This window comes from Augochlora pura, chromosome 3 (genome assembly GCF_028453695.1).
Source record: "Augochlora pura isolate Apur16 chromosome 3, APUR_v2.2.1, whole genome shotgun sequence".
NCBI classification, from domain to species: Eukaryota; Metazoa; Arthropoda; class Insecta; order Hymenoptera; family Halictidae; genus Augochlora; species Augochlora pura.
Genome location: NC_135774.1, coordinates 1,460,909 through 1,476,524, shown reverse-complemented (window position 1 = coordinate 1,476,524; position 15,616 = coordinate 1,460,909). Strand labels below are relative to the sequence as shown.

The window sequence follows — 15,616 nt, the reverse complement described above, 5'->3', positions numbered from 1 at the left end:
GTCGATGTCATTATGTTCTAACAGACGTTCCTTACGAATAAATAAGATATTGCATCGATTGATTAAATTTCTAAATTATTTCTACGCAGTTGTGATTGGCTGGATAGCCACAGGAGATACGATTCGATAAGATTCCAACGGTCGTATTTGAGATACAGAAATATTTCATAATATCGGTTCGTAGTAATAGTGGCTTATATCTAAGGAATCAGCGGAACTTTGGGAATAAGAATAGTGCGGTTCTTACCAAAATGAATCCGTATTATCTTTAATATTTTTATGCGAACAAGGAGCGATTCCTGGTCCTCTTCGCTGCCGCCCGCCATGTTGGATAATGCAAATTTAAAGATGGCCGCCGCGACTACGGCACAAGTCAGTGGTGCAGTGTGCGCGTAGGACGTGGATTGTTCTTTATATTTGTGTTCGCGTGGTGTTCGGTTATTTTTAAGTGCGGTTACCTGTCAAGTATCGTATAGAGTCTCCGTTTCACGTGCGAGTCCTCGAAAAGAACAATAGGGCTAGTAGAAATGGGCCGTTCCAGATCCAGAACGAAATCGCCGAGCAGAAGGCGTCACAAGAGTAAACACTCGAGAAAACGCTCCAAATCGCGAGAGAAGCACTCGAACAACAAATACTCCGAGAAACCGAAAGAACGTAGTTCAAAATCGAGGTGAGACGCTTCTACTTTCCTGTCATTCGCATGCACGATTGCAAATTACTTCAATTTATCGAGTACTCCGCCATTTTGCCTCACACGCTCAGTGGGAGAACTTCTTTCCTCCTTCATATATGTTGTTGGAAGTTACGTGGGTTATCCTTTTATATATCTTAGTGCGTCGCAAGTTTCTCGTTTCCTATTATTGTATGTTGCACGGCCGTCGCTTCTTTGCGACGCGACGTGTCGCCGTCGGCATCTCCCGTATACATGCGGATACGATTCAAATGTGTTTGTTTGTTTATTTGTTTGTCCAGGAAACGGTCCCATTCTGCATCTTCCAGTTCAGGTTCCGATGCCTCGGACGATGTACATATTGTCAGTCACAAAAAACGTTCATACAGAGACAGAGATAGAAAAATGGACGAGGTAGAGAGACTAGCAGAAATGGAGCGACAAAGGTAATTGGTATAAACTTGATTTGCTGTTTCTCTGATTTACATATCAATCGAAGCTATCGTACTTACATTGAAGTACAAGAGTCTTTACATAACGCTCGGTCTCTCTTTTATTAGGTATTCGGCATGTACAATGACTGTAGCAGCGTATAATTTATGTTGTGTTTGATTTATCTGAATTTCTCTTTCTTCTATAAGTTTATTTCTTTAAACGTGTAACTCTATGAATGTTAATTTATATCATTTCTTTGCATTGGTATACGTTTTTTATTTCTAATTATGTTGTCAGGAAAAAGAAAGAATTATCGAACAAAATCTTCACTACGAGTGCTGTTGGGTAAGATGTAAAAATTATTACATGGTGGTGGTTCATTTGTATTTGATTATACACATAAATATATCACAAGCATTAACAGATAATGCTTTCAAGATCTTTTAATGTAAACGAGCTATGGTAAAGTAATTCCAGACTTAAAGATAGATTTTGTTGAGTTAATGCATACTTTGCGAGAGGAGCATGTTGGGTAAATTGTTTGACGATCGTTTGCTACCTCTGTAGCGTTAGAACAACAAAATGTTTCTATGGTTGCAGAAGGCAACGTGAAGTGGAGCAAAAAATGGTTGAGGAGGAGGCTGCCAAACGAATCGAAGAGTTAGTACAGAAGAGGGTGGAGGAAGAGCTTGAAAAGCGTAAGGAGGAAATAGAAGCAGAAGTACAAAGGAGGGTAGAAGAAGCGAAAAGGGCGATGGAGCGTCAAATGATGGAGGAAATGGAATGGAGACAAGCGAAACTTCGTGAGGAGGAGAAACGGAGAGAGGTAAGACCAATCCAGAGAAACATTGGCCAGTGTTAGCCCAAGCGCTGTTACGATCAGCAGAATACATATTTGGTGCTTTATTCGCGCATTATATCGTCGTTTGAATCCATTCGAATGGCTAGAGCGCAATCTAACGTGTAGATAATTGAAAAATTCGTGAATTTTGCGATAAACCTAGCAGCTTATCCGGTAAGGTGCACATTAGTTCAAATATTTTCTACGACTATTTTATTTAGGACGCTTTACAATCCTATCTACCAATGGTTAATAATCGTGGAATTGAAATTGGGCATTCGAGACGATTGTCTAAAGGTTATTAGTCGAATCGCAATGTGATATAAATTATTAACGAACAACGCGTAGCGCTACGTTGATTCTCCATCTCGCGATCACAGCGTTTGGGCTTGAAGCATTGTGGTTGTAAATTGTTGAGAGAGGAAGTATCGTTTTTGAAAAAGCCACATTGCTTCGACTTCCCGGCATCCACTGAGGTCGCGTTGTTGGGAAGATTATACAACACTATCTCGTATGAGAAAAATTTTGCTATTATAGGCGCATGTATCGGTTATTTATCAACAGAATATTGTATTTGTACCATGTATATATTTATATATTTGTACAACATTAATACCTTTCATCACACAATATTTTTCTCAATTGCCAGTCGCACTTGGAATTGGAAAAATCGCGTTCGAACGCGACGATCCATCCGGCGCGTTCTTGCTCGCCGATTTTTGCAATCACGGTGCTCTGTCAATCCAGCAGACCTAATTACTTATCAGTCTAGTTTATATTCGCGCGATGTGAATGTCCATATAGATCGTATCGTACAAGTCTTTCGAGGAGTAGAGAAGAAACGATAAAACACATCCAGCCAATTAAAGTTAGCGATCCCGAACATTGTAATTTACCGAGAAAAGATATACCATAGTATACATACGCATTACAGAATACGATTAACCAGCGTAAGCTTGAAATAAAGTTATTTTTCTACGAAACTATAGGGCAGTGCTACTTTTTCCCTGAATAGCTTTTGCTACTGGTCAGAATAAAGATTTTTCTTTTTTACGCGGCGATCTCGATTTTCTTTGTTGCGCGATCACTCTCAACAATACGTAAACACTGTCTATTTTTTAAATAGATTTTTTTTGTTTCTAATATATATATATATGTATACACACATACATTCACACACGAACGTTCTGTTCTGTTTTGCTGTTTTGTAACTCGCTTTTTACCTCGATAGCTGGGACGGAAAATTCGCACTACATATTAAGAATGGGTCCTGTTATTTGATCTAATTGGCACCTACTCGAATCGTAATATTCGATAAGCGTTCTCTATCCGGAGTTCAATCTTTGTGATTTTTTTTTTCTAATACATATTATATACAGGGTTTTCCTTGAAATGCGACTATAGGAGTGTTCTTCTGCCATGTCTTTTGTGTATGAGCACAATTACATATATTTATTCTCACCCTCGGGAAATCAGCACGTGTTCCGGTCAAATGGACAGCGACCCTGATTACAAGTTGATCGTTTTCTCTACATACATATATATATATACATAGCTTTGTTCCGTGATCCTACTTGCTTCGCTCGTTCAATTTGAACACCGATGTGAACAAGTTTGGAAAATACTTATGCGTACACGTGCACATGAATGTGTATATATATATATATTTATCAAATTAGTGAAAGGGAGACGTAGACCTTAAAGGGCCGAATTAGAAAATCCCATAGCAACAAAGCACGACCTAGCAAATATATAGGTCACCTTCCTTACTGACTACCAACAGAAGATGCCGGTATTTTACTCACTGCTGAGTGATTATCGATGAAGAAGGCATCCCCTACGTGCTGGCGTGAGCTTCATTCAGGTATTATCCAATTTATATATTCATAATTCATTTTATACCAATATTATTATTATCATTCTTTGTTTATAAACGCTATGTATTTGGCGAGAACCATATTAGGGATTATTTTAGATTTGCTAATTACGTATTAGTACCTGGGACACAACGCAATTCCGTCGACAGGTCGGGGCGGATGGCACCACTCGTTCGTAACTATTTTCTTTCTTTTTTTTTCTAAATACGTTTTTATTCTATTAACTTTGGACGCATCGAGCGCGCGTCGATATTTATCGAAAGAAGAACTAGATAATCGTTTTTTCTCAACAATTCGGTTCGTTCCAGTTTCTCTTAGAAAATTTTCTTTTGTCTTTTTTTTTCTGTATGTTTCTTGTTGTACAAAGTTAAAATTTGTTCGTGCACTATACGATAAGAGTTAAAGTTTTCTCGACGCGTTGCGACGATTTAGAATATCACGACACCGTCGTGTTTGCATGCACAGTGGTGATTGAATTCAGAAATCATAATTCACGTTTTTTCACTTTTTTAAGTGGCATCCTAAGTCGTCTGGGGGAAATCAGAGAATAATCAGCATTCGCTGGGAAGAGCTGCGAGGGGCTTGGCTCGATCCGAACGGAGGAGCTGGTCTCGTACACGCATCCTCCGTTTTACGTTCTCTCGACAAGCCGTCCTAATTCATGATATATATTGCAAAAGACCCGACCTCAAAATTTCACACGTTATCCTGAAATACTTTTTTATCCTTGTGTAATTCAAGTGCAAAGAAAAAGAGAGAGAGAAAGAAAGCAAGAGCGAGAGAGAAAGAGAGCGAGAGAGAAAGAAAGGTTCTTAGGATGTATAACACTAGGCTGTTGACGTAGCGGCACTATGATTTTGGATATGAACGGTGTAACAACAGCTGGTGAGCGACACCATCATTGCTTCGTGTAAATAGATCCCATTGTCGTTGTAGGAGGAAGAGCGGAAGAAGCGTGAGGAACTAGAGAGGATCGTGGAGGAGAACAACAGAAAAATCGAGGAAGCCCAGAAGAAATTGGTAGGTGAACGCCACGCGGGGAACAACGACGATAAACGGTCGCTAACGTCCCACTGGTTTTCTCTGTCGACAGGCTGAGGAGAGATTGGCTATGGTCGAACAGCAGCGTTTAATGGAAGAGGAGAGGCAAAGAATGAGGAAAGAGCAAGAGAAACGTGTGAAAGAGGAGCAAAAAAAAATTCTCGGGAAGAACAACTCGAGGCCTAAATTGTCCTTTACGCTAAAGCCAGTTACGTGAGTCTCTGTCCTCATTTCGTGCAGTTTTACATGTGATATTTATACATCTTGTCGGTTTCTCTGGAATCGTTTCGGTTCCGTATGAACAGTTCGTCGTAAGCTGCCTCAAACCTCCGTACAATGATACGTACAGATAATTCTGCAGCGACAAGATCCAAAGCTCACCCGAATGTATTTGCGATGCTCGTCGAAACCCGGCGGTGTTCGCGAGTTCGCTTACCCGCTCCCGATCGCCGTGGTCGTGGACCGTGCAAACGATTCGTATGCTCGCCGGATTTCGACTCCCGATACAGATGGGATCATTCACAGTTTTCTCGACGCCACGCCGATGTCGCGACAGACGAGTCTCGCGCGGAAATATCATAGAATTGTACAGAGGAGAGTAGTAGCGCGGTACTCGTGTAACTATCCTAATCGCATCTTGTACATTTTCGTTTCTTCTATCTTTTATTTCCCCCTCCCGAAACCGCCCCCCCCCCCTTCGACTCTAACGCACGCTACTAACACGAGACGCCCATTCGGCTCGATCTGTCCGATAGAAGCGTGGCGAACAGCCTAGTAAGGTTGCAGTTTCTACACATGCAATATACGCCAGGTTCAATGTAAATTACATTAACACCGAACCGGACGAATAACGATTTTATTTACAGTTAGACACTTTTACGATACGCGAAACACGACTATCGTATTAAGTACGGCCGGCGCGCGTGTCGAGTCTTCGACGAGACGCGAGCAATCTGTTAACTTTCTCCTCGGGACGGTCGATATTTATCTACACGACCAACATAGATTTTGTAACGAATTACGTACGCATGGACGAATTTTCTACGATTACCGTGATTCTGTAAAACACGTAACCGCCGCGCGAACCTGATTCCGAAGCAATACAAAATATAGCAGGAGAGTGTGGTGAGCGAGAGAGAGAGAGAGAAAGAAACAGAGCTAGTGTCGTTTTAGTAAGTTGTGCTTTAAAATAAAAAAATAAAGAGAAACGATTCGTCGAACGGACAGTGCGCGTCTTCTGAGATCCTTCGGGAACGAGGGAGAGAGAGTGTTCTTTTTTCTAATCAAAATTAAAAGAGTACGACTTTGCCCCGATGATCGAGGGATGAACGGACAATTTGAATGGATCATTTTGTACGTGTTAGAACGTATGAATGGAAACCACGAGCAAGAATGTCTCTTGTACGCAATCGTGTACCTATACATAGATGTGTATTGATACAACACAAAGAAAACCATCTGTTCATATAGGATTGTATACCCGCAACAATTGTTACTTGTAAAATAAACACGTTTTTATTAAATCCATCGTGCAGAAATTATTTGGCACAGCGGTCGCGTAGACGTAGCCGGAGAGTGCCCGGCGTGCCGGAGGGTATTATTATTCATGATTTCCGCGGCGAAGACTGCGAGGGCAGCAGAGCTTTCCCACGAATTCCCAGACTCATCGCTTGCCCGAAAACATTACCGTGAAATGGACTGCGCTGCTTGTAAATGCATTCGAATTTCCCGCAGGGTGCCTTCCTGTTCTTGTGACCATCTACAACCACTTTAAACACGCGTCATCACCTTGCCACGCTAATTCCGGTCCTCGCCCAATCCCAATGGAAATAGAGAACGGCGCGCGCCGCTCGTTACCTTTCATCGTGTCCTCGATCACTTCCGGGTAGAGTTTCCCGGTAACGGAGCTGCTCGGCGGATGCAGCCTCGGATTCGTATTGATCTCGATTAACCAGACCGACAGGTCATCCATTATCAAGAAATCGGCGCCGTATAATTGGAAACTGTTCCGACGATTCACCATGTTTTCTTGAGATGCCAGAAGTGCCCCTATTAAATTCTGCTTTATGCCCGGCTTGATCAGCTTCTCCCAGGCGTACTCGCGGCCCGTCGCTCTGGAGGGGGGATGCACGTGGATACAATAACGACCGGATCGGGGGCATTCTCTTCCGACGGAATCAAATTAAATGGCACACTTTAAGTATTCCTTGAACCTCTGTAGATTCCAGTGAAGCTCGCCGGGTATCTGCGCGTTCGGCTTCACCGTTTTCCTATACTTGAGCTGCACCGTAGTGTTGCACAGGTGGATCGATTCGTGGAAGTTCTCGAGGGTGAAGTCCTTCGATGCGAACCGTAGCAGAATATCCCTTCGGAGCGAACGATTTCGATGAGAAGACGCGCAAGACAAAAGCCGGACAAGGGCCCGGGGTAAAAGGAACAAGCTAAGAGAATCGATACTTGTACATCCAGACGACCAACGGTTGCGTGCTCGTGATCAGAAACCATTGTCTGACGTCGACTTTCGTTTTGTGGACGAGCAGAGGTCGTTCTAAAAATAAAATGCCACTCGAGCGAAATTGTCGAAAACCGTGCGGCCGCGATGCTGCAAAACCGTTTCACCTATGTACTTCTGCACGACGTACTGCATGTACTCCTTCGCGGCGTGGTTCACCTTGTTCAGGATGTCGGCCAGCGAGTTCTTCAGCACTATGCCCCTGCCCAAACTCTTGTCGCCCGGCTTCAAGATCCACACGTTCCTCATCCCGTCGATACGACTCTGTGGCCGACACTGTATCATGCGTTTCAAAGTGTTCGCCGTGTACGAGACGAGCTTCTGCAATACAAACGCATTTCACGGGCGACGCGATAATAGGATGATCGAGGGGCCGAACGCGAGATCGCCGTGGTTTACCTCGATGTCGAGCTCGTCGCTTTTCTCCAGGATCTCGCGTTTGTGCAAAAAGCGTTCGTACCAAGTCAGGAACTGGCTCCAATCGGTCGGCGACACGCTCGCATCCTTGTGCTCGTCTATGTCCTCGTGCGCGCACACGCTATAGTTCGTTCAACCAGCGATAAAAAAAGGAATAAAGATAAAAACAGGAACAATAACAACCTTATGTATTCCCTGCAACGCTCCAAAGCGAACAATATGGCGGACATGGGCACGGTGCCGGTCGCGGACCAAGTGGCGTTCGATCCGGCCACGCTGGCTAAAAACAGAAACCACTTGAGGATACCCATGCAAGCAGTGATCTGGAAGTCCTGCACGAACTCCTCGATCTGCGCAGCCTGTGCAAATGCAATGCTATCATAGTTTCGTCGACGTTCTAGCCGAAGAAAGTCCGATAAGCAATTTAGACGGACTTGGTAGACGTTGTAGCATCGTGGGAACTGGATAGTCGACACGCCAACCTCGTAGTACCAGCAAACGTTCTCCAAGTTGTTGCACATGTCCACCTGAAAGGGGGACGATCAGAAAGACTGCGGCGAATCCAGAATCAAAAGACAAGTAGCGTAAGTAACCTTCGACGTGAAGTAGCAGCCGGCGAATTTATTCACTATGGTTTTCTCGTCCATTCTCGTAGTAACCCTTTTGTTCGTGTACCACATTAAATCCGCAGGACAGCGTAGCAGTTTCTCGATCGTCTCCAAGCCGGCTGAAAACGAACACGTTGTAGCAGTTTTGGCAACGATTGGATCATTTCTGGGAACCTGCAGACATTTCCGGCGTCATCGAGATCATTTTGCGGATGTATCTCTTCTCGATCCAGCCGCGTTTGCCCAGAGGCTTTCTCAGGACCGGAAACGAGCCGAAGATCACGAAGACCTTGTGCTCGTTCACCGCCTTCGTCAGCATCGTCAGAATGAAGCTGATCTTCGCTTGGTCGCTGGTCAGAAGCTTCAAGTAGTCCTTCAACACGATCCGGCCGTGCTCGTATTTTTCCTCCTTGTCGTCCCTATCGTCTAAGAGATCGTTCAGATCCTCGCGGTTGCAAAGGATCTCGGCGTTCGTGGTTCTGACCGGTTCCGCCTTTGAAATTGCCCGGCGATCCATGCTCGAGTCGGTTACACGCAGAAGCAACTGCGACTTCTCCTCGGTTTCTTGCGTGGAACTTGGATATATCTGACGGGAAAACGCAAACTACGGGGAGACACGTTCGGACAAAGGAATCATTTCTCTCGTACCTGCCAACCTTGACAGTGTTCTTTAATCGTGCAATGGTCGGAGGTTAACATGATCTGCCATTTTCGCGTGCTAATTGTTTTCTTGCGGTCTCGATTCTCAGTTTCGTAGCCTTCGTTCCGGAGTTCTGTAATTTTGTCGGGGACGAGCACAATTCCATGGTTAGGATCGATCGCTTTCTCGCGGTCCCTATTTTCCAAAAAATTCGTAGAGTTTCCCCGGTGTAACATAGTGCATTTTCGTGGTCGGCGACGAATCCGCGTGTTTTATCATGTTTTATTCATTTCAGTCTGTCTTCGCGTGCAAATTTTGCCGTATGTGGTTCTCCTCGAAAAGTGACACCGTCGATGCAAATGTTCCGCGAATCGATGTATCGTGCCTCGATACTGTTATACGTTCACGGTACAAAGCGTTCACGATAATGAAGCTAGGTCATGCGTCTGTCCTCGTCGGGGAAACCTTGATCCCTCCATTTCCAGCAGGTCCTGTATTTCGTCACCGCTTTCCGCATCGACTCGTCCAGATCTCTCTCCAGCTTCGGATTTTTAAAGAACGGCTTCTGTATCGGCGCCTCTTCCGTCTCGTTTGAGATTTCCACGAGCCGTTTGACTTTCTCTCTGTCCAATATCTCGTCCACGAGATTGGTCTTCGCCGCTTTGTTGCTCGGCTCGATGCACGGTTTAGACTCCGTGTTCATCTTCGTCTCGTTCAACGTGCTAATCACTTCCTCGATCGACTTCAGGAACCGTCTGTTCCTGTTGATCCGATCTCCGATCATACCTTCGCTGTTCCTCGTCGCGTCGCCGGCAGGATGAGGGAATTTCTCTAAAGCGAAACCTTATCTTTATTACAAATAAATATGTTCATCCCTCGCGTTTTACCTGGAAGAATACGCGCGATATTGGGACACCGCCAAGCATGCGCGTCGACAGGATCAGCGTTCGTTCTTCCACAGCAGTTTTTACTCTGAGGGCAATGCTTCCTCAAACACGCGTCCCTTTTCATTATCCTCGGCAACTTTGCGGGCACGCTTCCGATCCCTTCCCGCATCCATCGTTTCCTCGGCACGGGATCAACACAGACCGGTGCACAAAATCGTACCCGGGGCGCATCGTTTAATTTAGGATCGTCTACAACCCTTGCGGATTCTTTTTGGTCCGTTGCGCGGTCTTTGGGGAACTTGTGCCGCGATTGTCCGGAGATGTCGGCCACTTCCAACTCGCTCTCAGAGTCCGTGCAGGTGTCCGACGACAGCGAAGGTGCGGTCGAGCACTGTCAGGTGCCATTTATCGAATAAAGCATGGGACGGACAATTAACCTATATAGGGGGTTACCTACCTGGCGCTCAGGCTGCCGGAAAAAGGTGCATTGGAAGTTGTCCTCGACGATGGCAGCGCGATCATGTGTCGTACCTGCGTCTGTCGAACTGCCGGCGTAAATAGAACCTGAATATTTTGAAGAAGGGCCTGCACACTCCATTCCACGTGATCAGCAGGCTCAACAGAAACGTATAGTTTTTAATCTTCTCGCAATCTAGCATGAAAGGGGGAGGGATTTCTGGAGCACCGCGGCCTCCATTTGCCTGACTATCACTCGGAGGATTTTGCGTTTCAGTGGGAGGTTGCCATTTGACGGTGAATTTAGAACGCCTCGAACCCTAGGCCATGTGCGGAAGTCGACAGGGCTTTGTTTCGACGGTGGGTACAGGGTGTTCGCATTGACAGGGAAGCGCATGGTTCGATAATACAGTTCTTTATTGACTATGTTTAGCGGCACGATCGAAATATAGACTTCTAGAACGGATCAACAGTGGTCAGGAGCAACGGATAACGAGTGCAGATCACAACGAGTTTTTTTTTTTAACATTATTTTGTCAGCCTCATGCCGACCGCGTACATGTCTGTGATGTCGGTCAACACCATGTTCTTCCTATGGTGAACGCTCTTCTTGGGGACGACGCTGCGAGTCTTGTTCTTCCCCGTGGTTATTTCGCTCGTTCTGTTCGACGGCAGTAGAGAAGGCAGTGCCGGCACGTCCGAAGGGGTGGGAGCAAGGGTGCCGCTTTTTTTGTACTTCTTGATAGCGTCCCGCACAGCCGACTTGATGATCTAAACAGTTACAGGAGAAGTATCGCTAGGACGATGCTACCGAAAATCGTGGCAAAGATCCAACCTTGTCTTGAGTCGTTTTACTGGGCTTGTCGCTCTTCGGTGCCAGCTTCGACGACTGTTTCTGAAAAGCCATGATCTTCGAGATCAAGGTCTGCCTGGCAGGTGACCCGTCCACTTTGTTGTTCGCCGCTCCGGCGAACGCCCTCGACTTCCTCGGCGTCCGTGATGGCGCTCTTTGATTGCTGGCAGTCTTCTCGGGCATCTTCAAGTTCTGTGGGAAGCAACGACCATGAAAATGCTCGAGCAACAGTCTTCTTCATCCCTTACCTGAACCGTCCCCAACGACTTGGATTTAACGTTGGCTCTGCCACCAGTGGGAGCGCTTTTCACGGTCGACTCCTGCTTGTCGACCAACATGGCGGTCTTTGGGGATTTTGGTGCCGCGGTAGCTGGCAGTGCTTGCCTGAACTTAGGCGAGTCTACTTTGTAATAGGCATAGAACTCCTGGTCCAGCTGGATCTCCAGCTCCTCGATCAGGTCAACGATCACTGGTCCGATCTGCGTGTTCACCGTCGACTTCTTCTTCGTCAAACACGTCTGCGAACACGCACATTTCTCAGCCAGAATTTTCTCGAGATTCGTCTCGACGCGGGCACCTACCATCGGCGTCTTGGACGAGAGGCTGACTTTGGAGTCTTGACTGAAACAATTGGCCTTCTTCTCGCAAGACGTGATTCGAGTCCCTTGAAGTGATAACGCTGCGCCCAAGTACGGCTGACAACTGGGCATCCTCTGTCTGTAAGCCAGCTCGAACTCCCCCGTGTCCGCGTTTTTGTCCTCGCGGAAATCGATCACCACTGCGAAAACAACGTTTTACCCAAGAGATTTTGCAATTACATACTTTACATTTTGCATTCCCGGTGCAGAGGGCGGAATAATTCGAGCACCTTTCACGGTGTCCTCCAAGACCTGTCTGCAGAGGCGAGTGGTTACTTTGCTCGAATAGCTCATGTCCGGATGGCTGTTGATCTCGATCAGCCAGACGGAGAAGTCCTCCATGACCATAAAGTCCGCGCCGTAAAGCTCGAAGCTGTTCTTCCGGCGATCCATGGCTTCCTGGCTGGCCAGCAGAGATCCCACCAGACCCTGCTTCATCCCCGGGTATATGGTCTCGTCCCACGCCTTGTCGTGACCCTGGGACCTGCGAAAGTTTCGACGATAGCGCGAATCGGGGACTCGGGATTATTCGTATTGCATCGTACTTGAGGAAGTCCTTGAAGGTGGTCGCGTCCCACATGTTGTCCGAGGGCAACGCAGGATCCCTGTCGCCGCAATTCGTGTACTTGCACTGGATCGCGTGATTGCACAGGTGGATCGATTCGTGGAAGTTCGTCAGGCAGAATTTCTGCGAGCAGAACCGCAGATAGCTCTCCCTGTAACGAGACATCGCGGATCCTAGGTCGGCCGTGATCCCCTGGGTCATGAACGCGTCGCGTCGGAAACCGGGCGGACGCACCCGCGTAGTCCGTCTTTGTCGGAGCCGAGCATTTACGCGAACTGGGTTAGAAAGGATCAATTTGGTAGCGGGGCGAGCCTGTAACCGGTAATTGGCTGCGGGCGGCCCTGGCCACCCCGGATTCGCAGGGGCTGCTCTAAATATAGGATAAAACTCGGGCATCTTCGGGCCGCTCGGCGAACCGGCCGACCCCTCGATATAGATTCGCGATAATTATGACAAATGCGAGTTCCGCGGCAATTAAACGGCGCCGGGAGTTTGCGGGGCACGAGATCGTTACGCGGAACGGAAACTTCGGATAGCTTGCGATTTACTTGTATATCCAGAGAGTCAGGGGCTGCGCGCAGGTGACGATGAACCACTGCCTGATGTCGAACTTCGTGCTGTGAATGAGCAACGGCCGTTCTACGAGAACAGAGTGAACGGAGACCTATTAACACGGTTCGATCGGTATCTTTCGATCGGCAAGCTCTAGACCGAACCCACCGGGTACTAAAAATGACCGAATTTGTCTAGACTCTGCGCCATTTTCATTAGAATATCTGCATCAATTAAGAAATGTATTAAATTCATTCCAAGTGAATCTCGACAATTTTAAAATGAAAAATATGAAGCCGGTCATTTTGACCACTGTGGCAGGTTTATCGTTAAACTATCGATTACCAATGTACTTCTGCACGACGTAGCGAGTGTCCGTTTTGTTCGACGGGTTCATCTTCGCCATCACGTCCTCCAGTTTGTTGAGCAGGACGATACCGCGGCCCCGACTTTTGTTCCCAGGCTTCATGATCCACACGTTCATCATGCCGTCCATGTCCATTTGGGGACAGTACTTCCTCATCTTCTTCAAGATGTGCTTCGCCGCCAGGAAGAATTTCTGTTCGCATCGTTTCGAGTTAATGGGATCCCCGGCGATCGGCTAGGACCGCGCCGAGCCGCCTAGACCGCTTACTTGGAAAGGCACGCTGTTCCGAATGAACAACGACTGACCGTGGACGATCAGATAGTACCAGCTGATAAACTGGTCCCACTGATGCGCCCACACCCTCTCCGTCTCCTGATCGATGTCCTCGTGGGACTGGGCGCTGATGTAATCGCTGCACCGCTTGATCGCGAACTCCAGAGCCTTTAATGGCACCGTGCCCGTCGGCGATCGCACCGCGTTCTCGCCCTCCGCGTTGATCTTGTCCACCAGCCACTTCAGCAGGCTCAGACAGGCCGTGAACCTGCCGAAAAATCCAATGTCGTCTCTTTCGACTCGCCGACAAAAAAACCGGGGGCGTGGATCTATGTCTTTCGATCCACGGGCGTAGAAGATTGTCCATACGCGGAACGAAGAAGGAAGAACTTGGCTCACCGAAAGTCTTCGATGAACGCGTGCATCTGATCACCTTGACACAGGTTGTAGCAGCGAGGGAAGAGGGTGTTTGCCACCCCAGCCTCGTAATACCAGTGCATCTGCCTGACGTTCGAGCACAAGCCCACCTAAGGCGATCAAGTCTCTTAGGAAGCATGTATTATCCTTGCTCGGCAAGCTAACGTCACGGGGCGGCTGGGAAACGAGCTAGAACATCGTTCAGATACCTTCGAGGTGAATCCGGCCCGGCAGTATCTGTTGAAAATGGTCGTCTTGTTGTCCTGCGACGGCCATCCGGGCCACTCGGACCCAGTGTTCCACAGGAAATCGACGGTGTGGTTGCTGAGCATTCGCGAGATCAGCTGCCGTTCGCTCTGCTGGTCTTTCAAGTCGCCGATGCCGGCCAGCAGCACCACGGGACTCGAGTTCACGGTGAAGTGTTCGGCTGAAAATATCGACGTTGCGAGGAGTCAACGTTTAACGGGAAATCGTACAACGATCCGTACCAGTGGGGTTCTTCCGGAAGAATTTCTCGCACCAGCCCCTCTTCAGCAGACTTTCCCGGACCACGCGAGCCCTTCCGTAGATCATGAACGTGTGGTGAGCTGTTATGGCGTCCTTCACCATTTCCTTGATACGCATGAAGCGCTCGTGAAGCGTCGGAGGCAGCTCCGCGAGGACTTGGACGGAATCTGCGGGCAAAACGTGGAAATGAGAGCGGATGAAAGGCGAGAGAAGGAGATTCGGCTGCTACCTTCTGCTTTGGGTTCCTTCGCATCGCCGGAAGCTTTGTTCGGGTTCGTTTCCGCCTGCACGACGACGTTCTCCTCTACGGCCTCCGTCTCGTTATTCTCCGTTTTTTCCGGACCGGCCGGCTCCAGATTCGAGGTATCCTCATCGTTCGCATTCATGTAGAGTGCACTTGCAGGTATTTACGCGAGTTTCACCGCGCTGACTCACCGCACGGTTGGTCTCTAGTTTAGCTTCATCGTAACGCGCTTCGCCGGAGAGAGAATGGGCCCGAAGAGGTTGACGGCAGTTTACCCTGGATCAGCTTGTCAAATCGGAGAGGCTCGGTGAAACGTGTTCGACCGAGGACAACGCGATAGCACAGTTCCTACGACCGCGTCGATTTGAACGCATGGCGACAGAATTTCCTCCCGTACCTGTTGAGTTCTAGAACATCTCTCTTCACCATCCTCCTATCGCGGCCACCGTCTTTATCGAGCAATTACCGTGTTCCGATAGGGAACAGATCGACGACGTGGTTCTCGCGACGTCGCATGATCGGAGACAACATCCCTCCCCCCGAGCTAAGAAAAAAAACTCGCGTCCGCCTGGGAGTTACGAGAAACCGACGGAGACGGAAGCAGAACGCCGACTGAACGTCATCGAGGACAGACACTGGGTATGTGCACAGAATCTAGAATTCCGCAGGCGTGCGCCTTGAAAGCGTTTTAAAGCTCCCCAACTATTCCGGCCTGTTCGGATAAGATCGCATATAACCGCGTCCACCCCCGAGACCGCGCAATTAACGTCACATTACAAGATCCTTGAATCTTTCGGGTGACTCGACGACAAGAAA

At 47.7% G+C, this 15,616-nt stretch overlaps 3 protein-coding genes across 4 annotated transcripts; 1 reads left to right on the top strand and 2 right to left on the bottom strand.

Annotated features, from left to right (window-relative positions):
• The first annotated feature begins 334 nt into the window (after positions 1-334).
• Positions 335-6,391, top strand: Arglu1 (Arginine and glutamate rich 1). Of its 2 annotated transcripts, XM_078176464.1 has the most exons (6): positions 335-670; positions 973-1,116; positions 1,403-1,450; positions 1,706-1,931; positions 4,760-4,843; positions 4,917-6,391. In XM_078176464.1, the coding sequence occupies exons 1-6, from the start codon at positions 528-530 to the stop codon at positions 5,079-5,081; spliced, it is 810 nt and encodes a 269-aa protein (XP_078032590.1). In that variant the 5' UTR covers positions 335-527; the 3' UTR covers positions 5,082-6,391. The 2 variants fall into 2 exon arrangements, with proteins under 2 accessions (XP_078032590.1, XP_078032591.1); XM_078176465.1 differs by lacking the exon at positions 1,403-1,450.
• Positions 6,392-6,468: 77 nt separating this feature from the next.
• On the bottom strand, positions 6,469-9,277 carry LOC144467909 (tubulin glycylase 3A-like). The gene is made up of 11 exons (XM_078176900.1): positions 9,050-9,277; positions 8,576-8,987; positions 8,387-8,520; positions 8,228-8,320; positions 7,977-8,152; positions 7,776-7,914; positions 7,484-7,697; positions 7,322-7,412; positions 7,060-7,230; positions 6,722-6,978; positions 6,469-6,632 (listed from the first exon to the last, which is right to left on the bottom strand). The coding sequence occupies exons 1-11, from the start codon at positions 9,275-9,277 to the stop codon at positions 6,469-6,471; spliced, it is 2,079 nt and encodes a 692-aa protein (XP_078033026.1).
• Positions 9,278-10,892: 1,615 nt separating this feature from the next.
• LOC144479021 (tubulin glycylase 3A-like) lies at positions 10,893-14,942 on the bottom strand. Its single transcript, XM_078197477.1, has 13 exons — positions 14,786-14,942; positions 14,538-14,723; positions 14,259-14,476; positions 14,032-14,159; positions 13,627-13,900; positions 13,338-13,551; positions 12,989-13,079; positions 12,421-12,591; positions 12,106-12,359; positions 11,819-12,015; positions 11,486-11,755; positions 11,220-11,429; positions 10,893-11,155 (listed from the first exon to the last, which is right to left on the bottom strand). Exons 1-13 carry the CDS (start codon positions 14,940-14,942, stop codon positions 10,913-10,915), a joined length of 2,613 nt encoding a protein of 870 aa, XP_078053603.1. The 3' UTR covers positions 10,893-10,912.
• Positions 14,943-15,616: the final 674 nt, after the last annotated feature.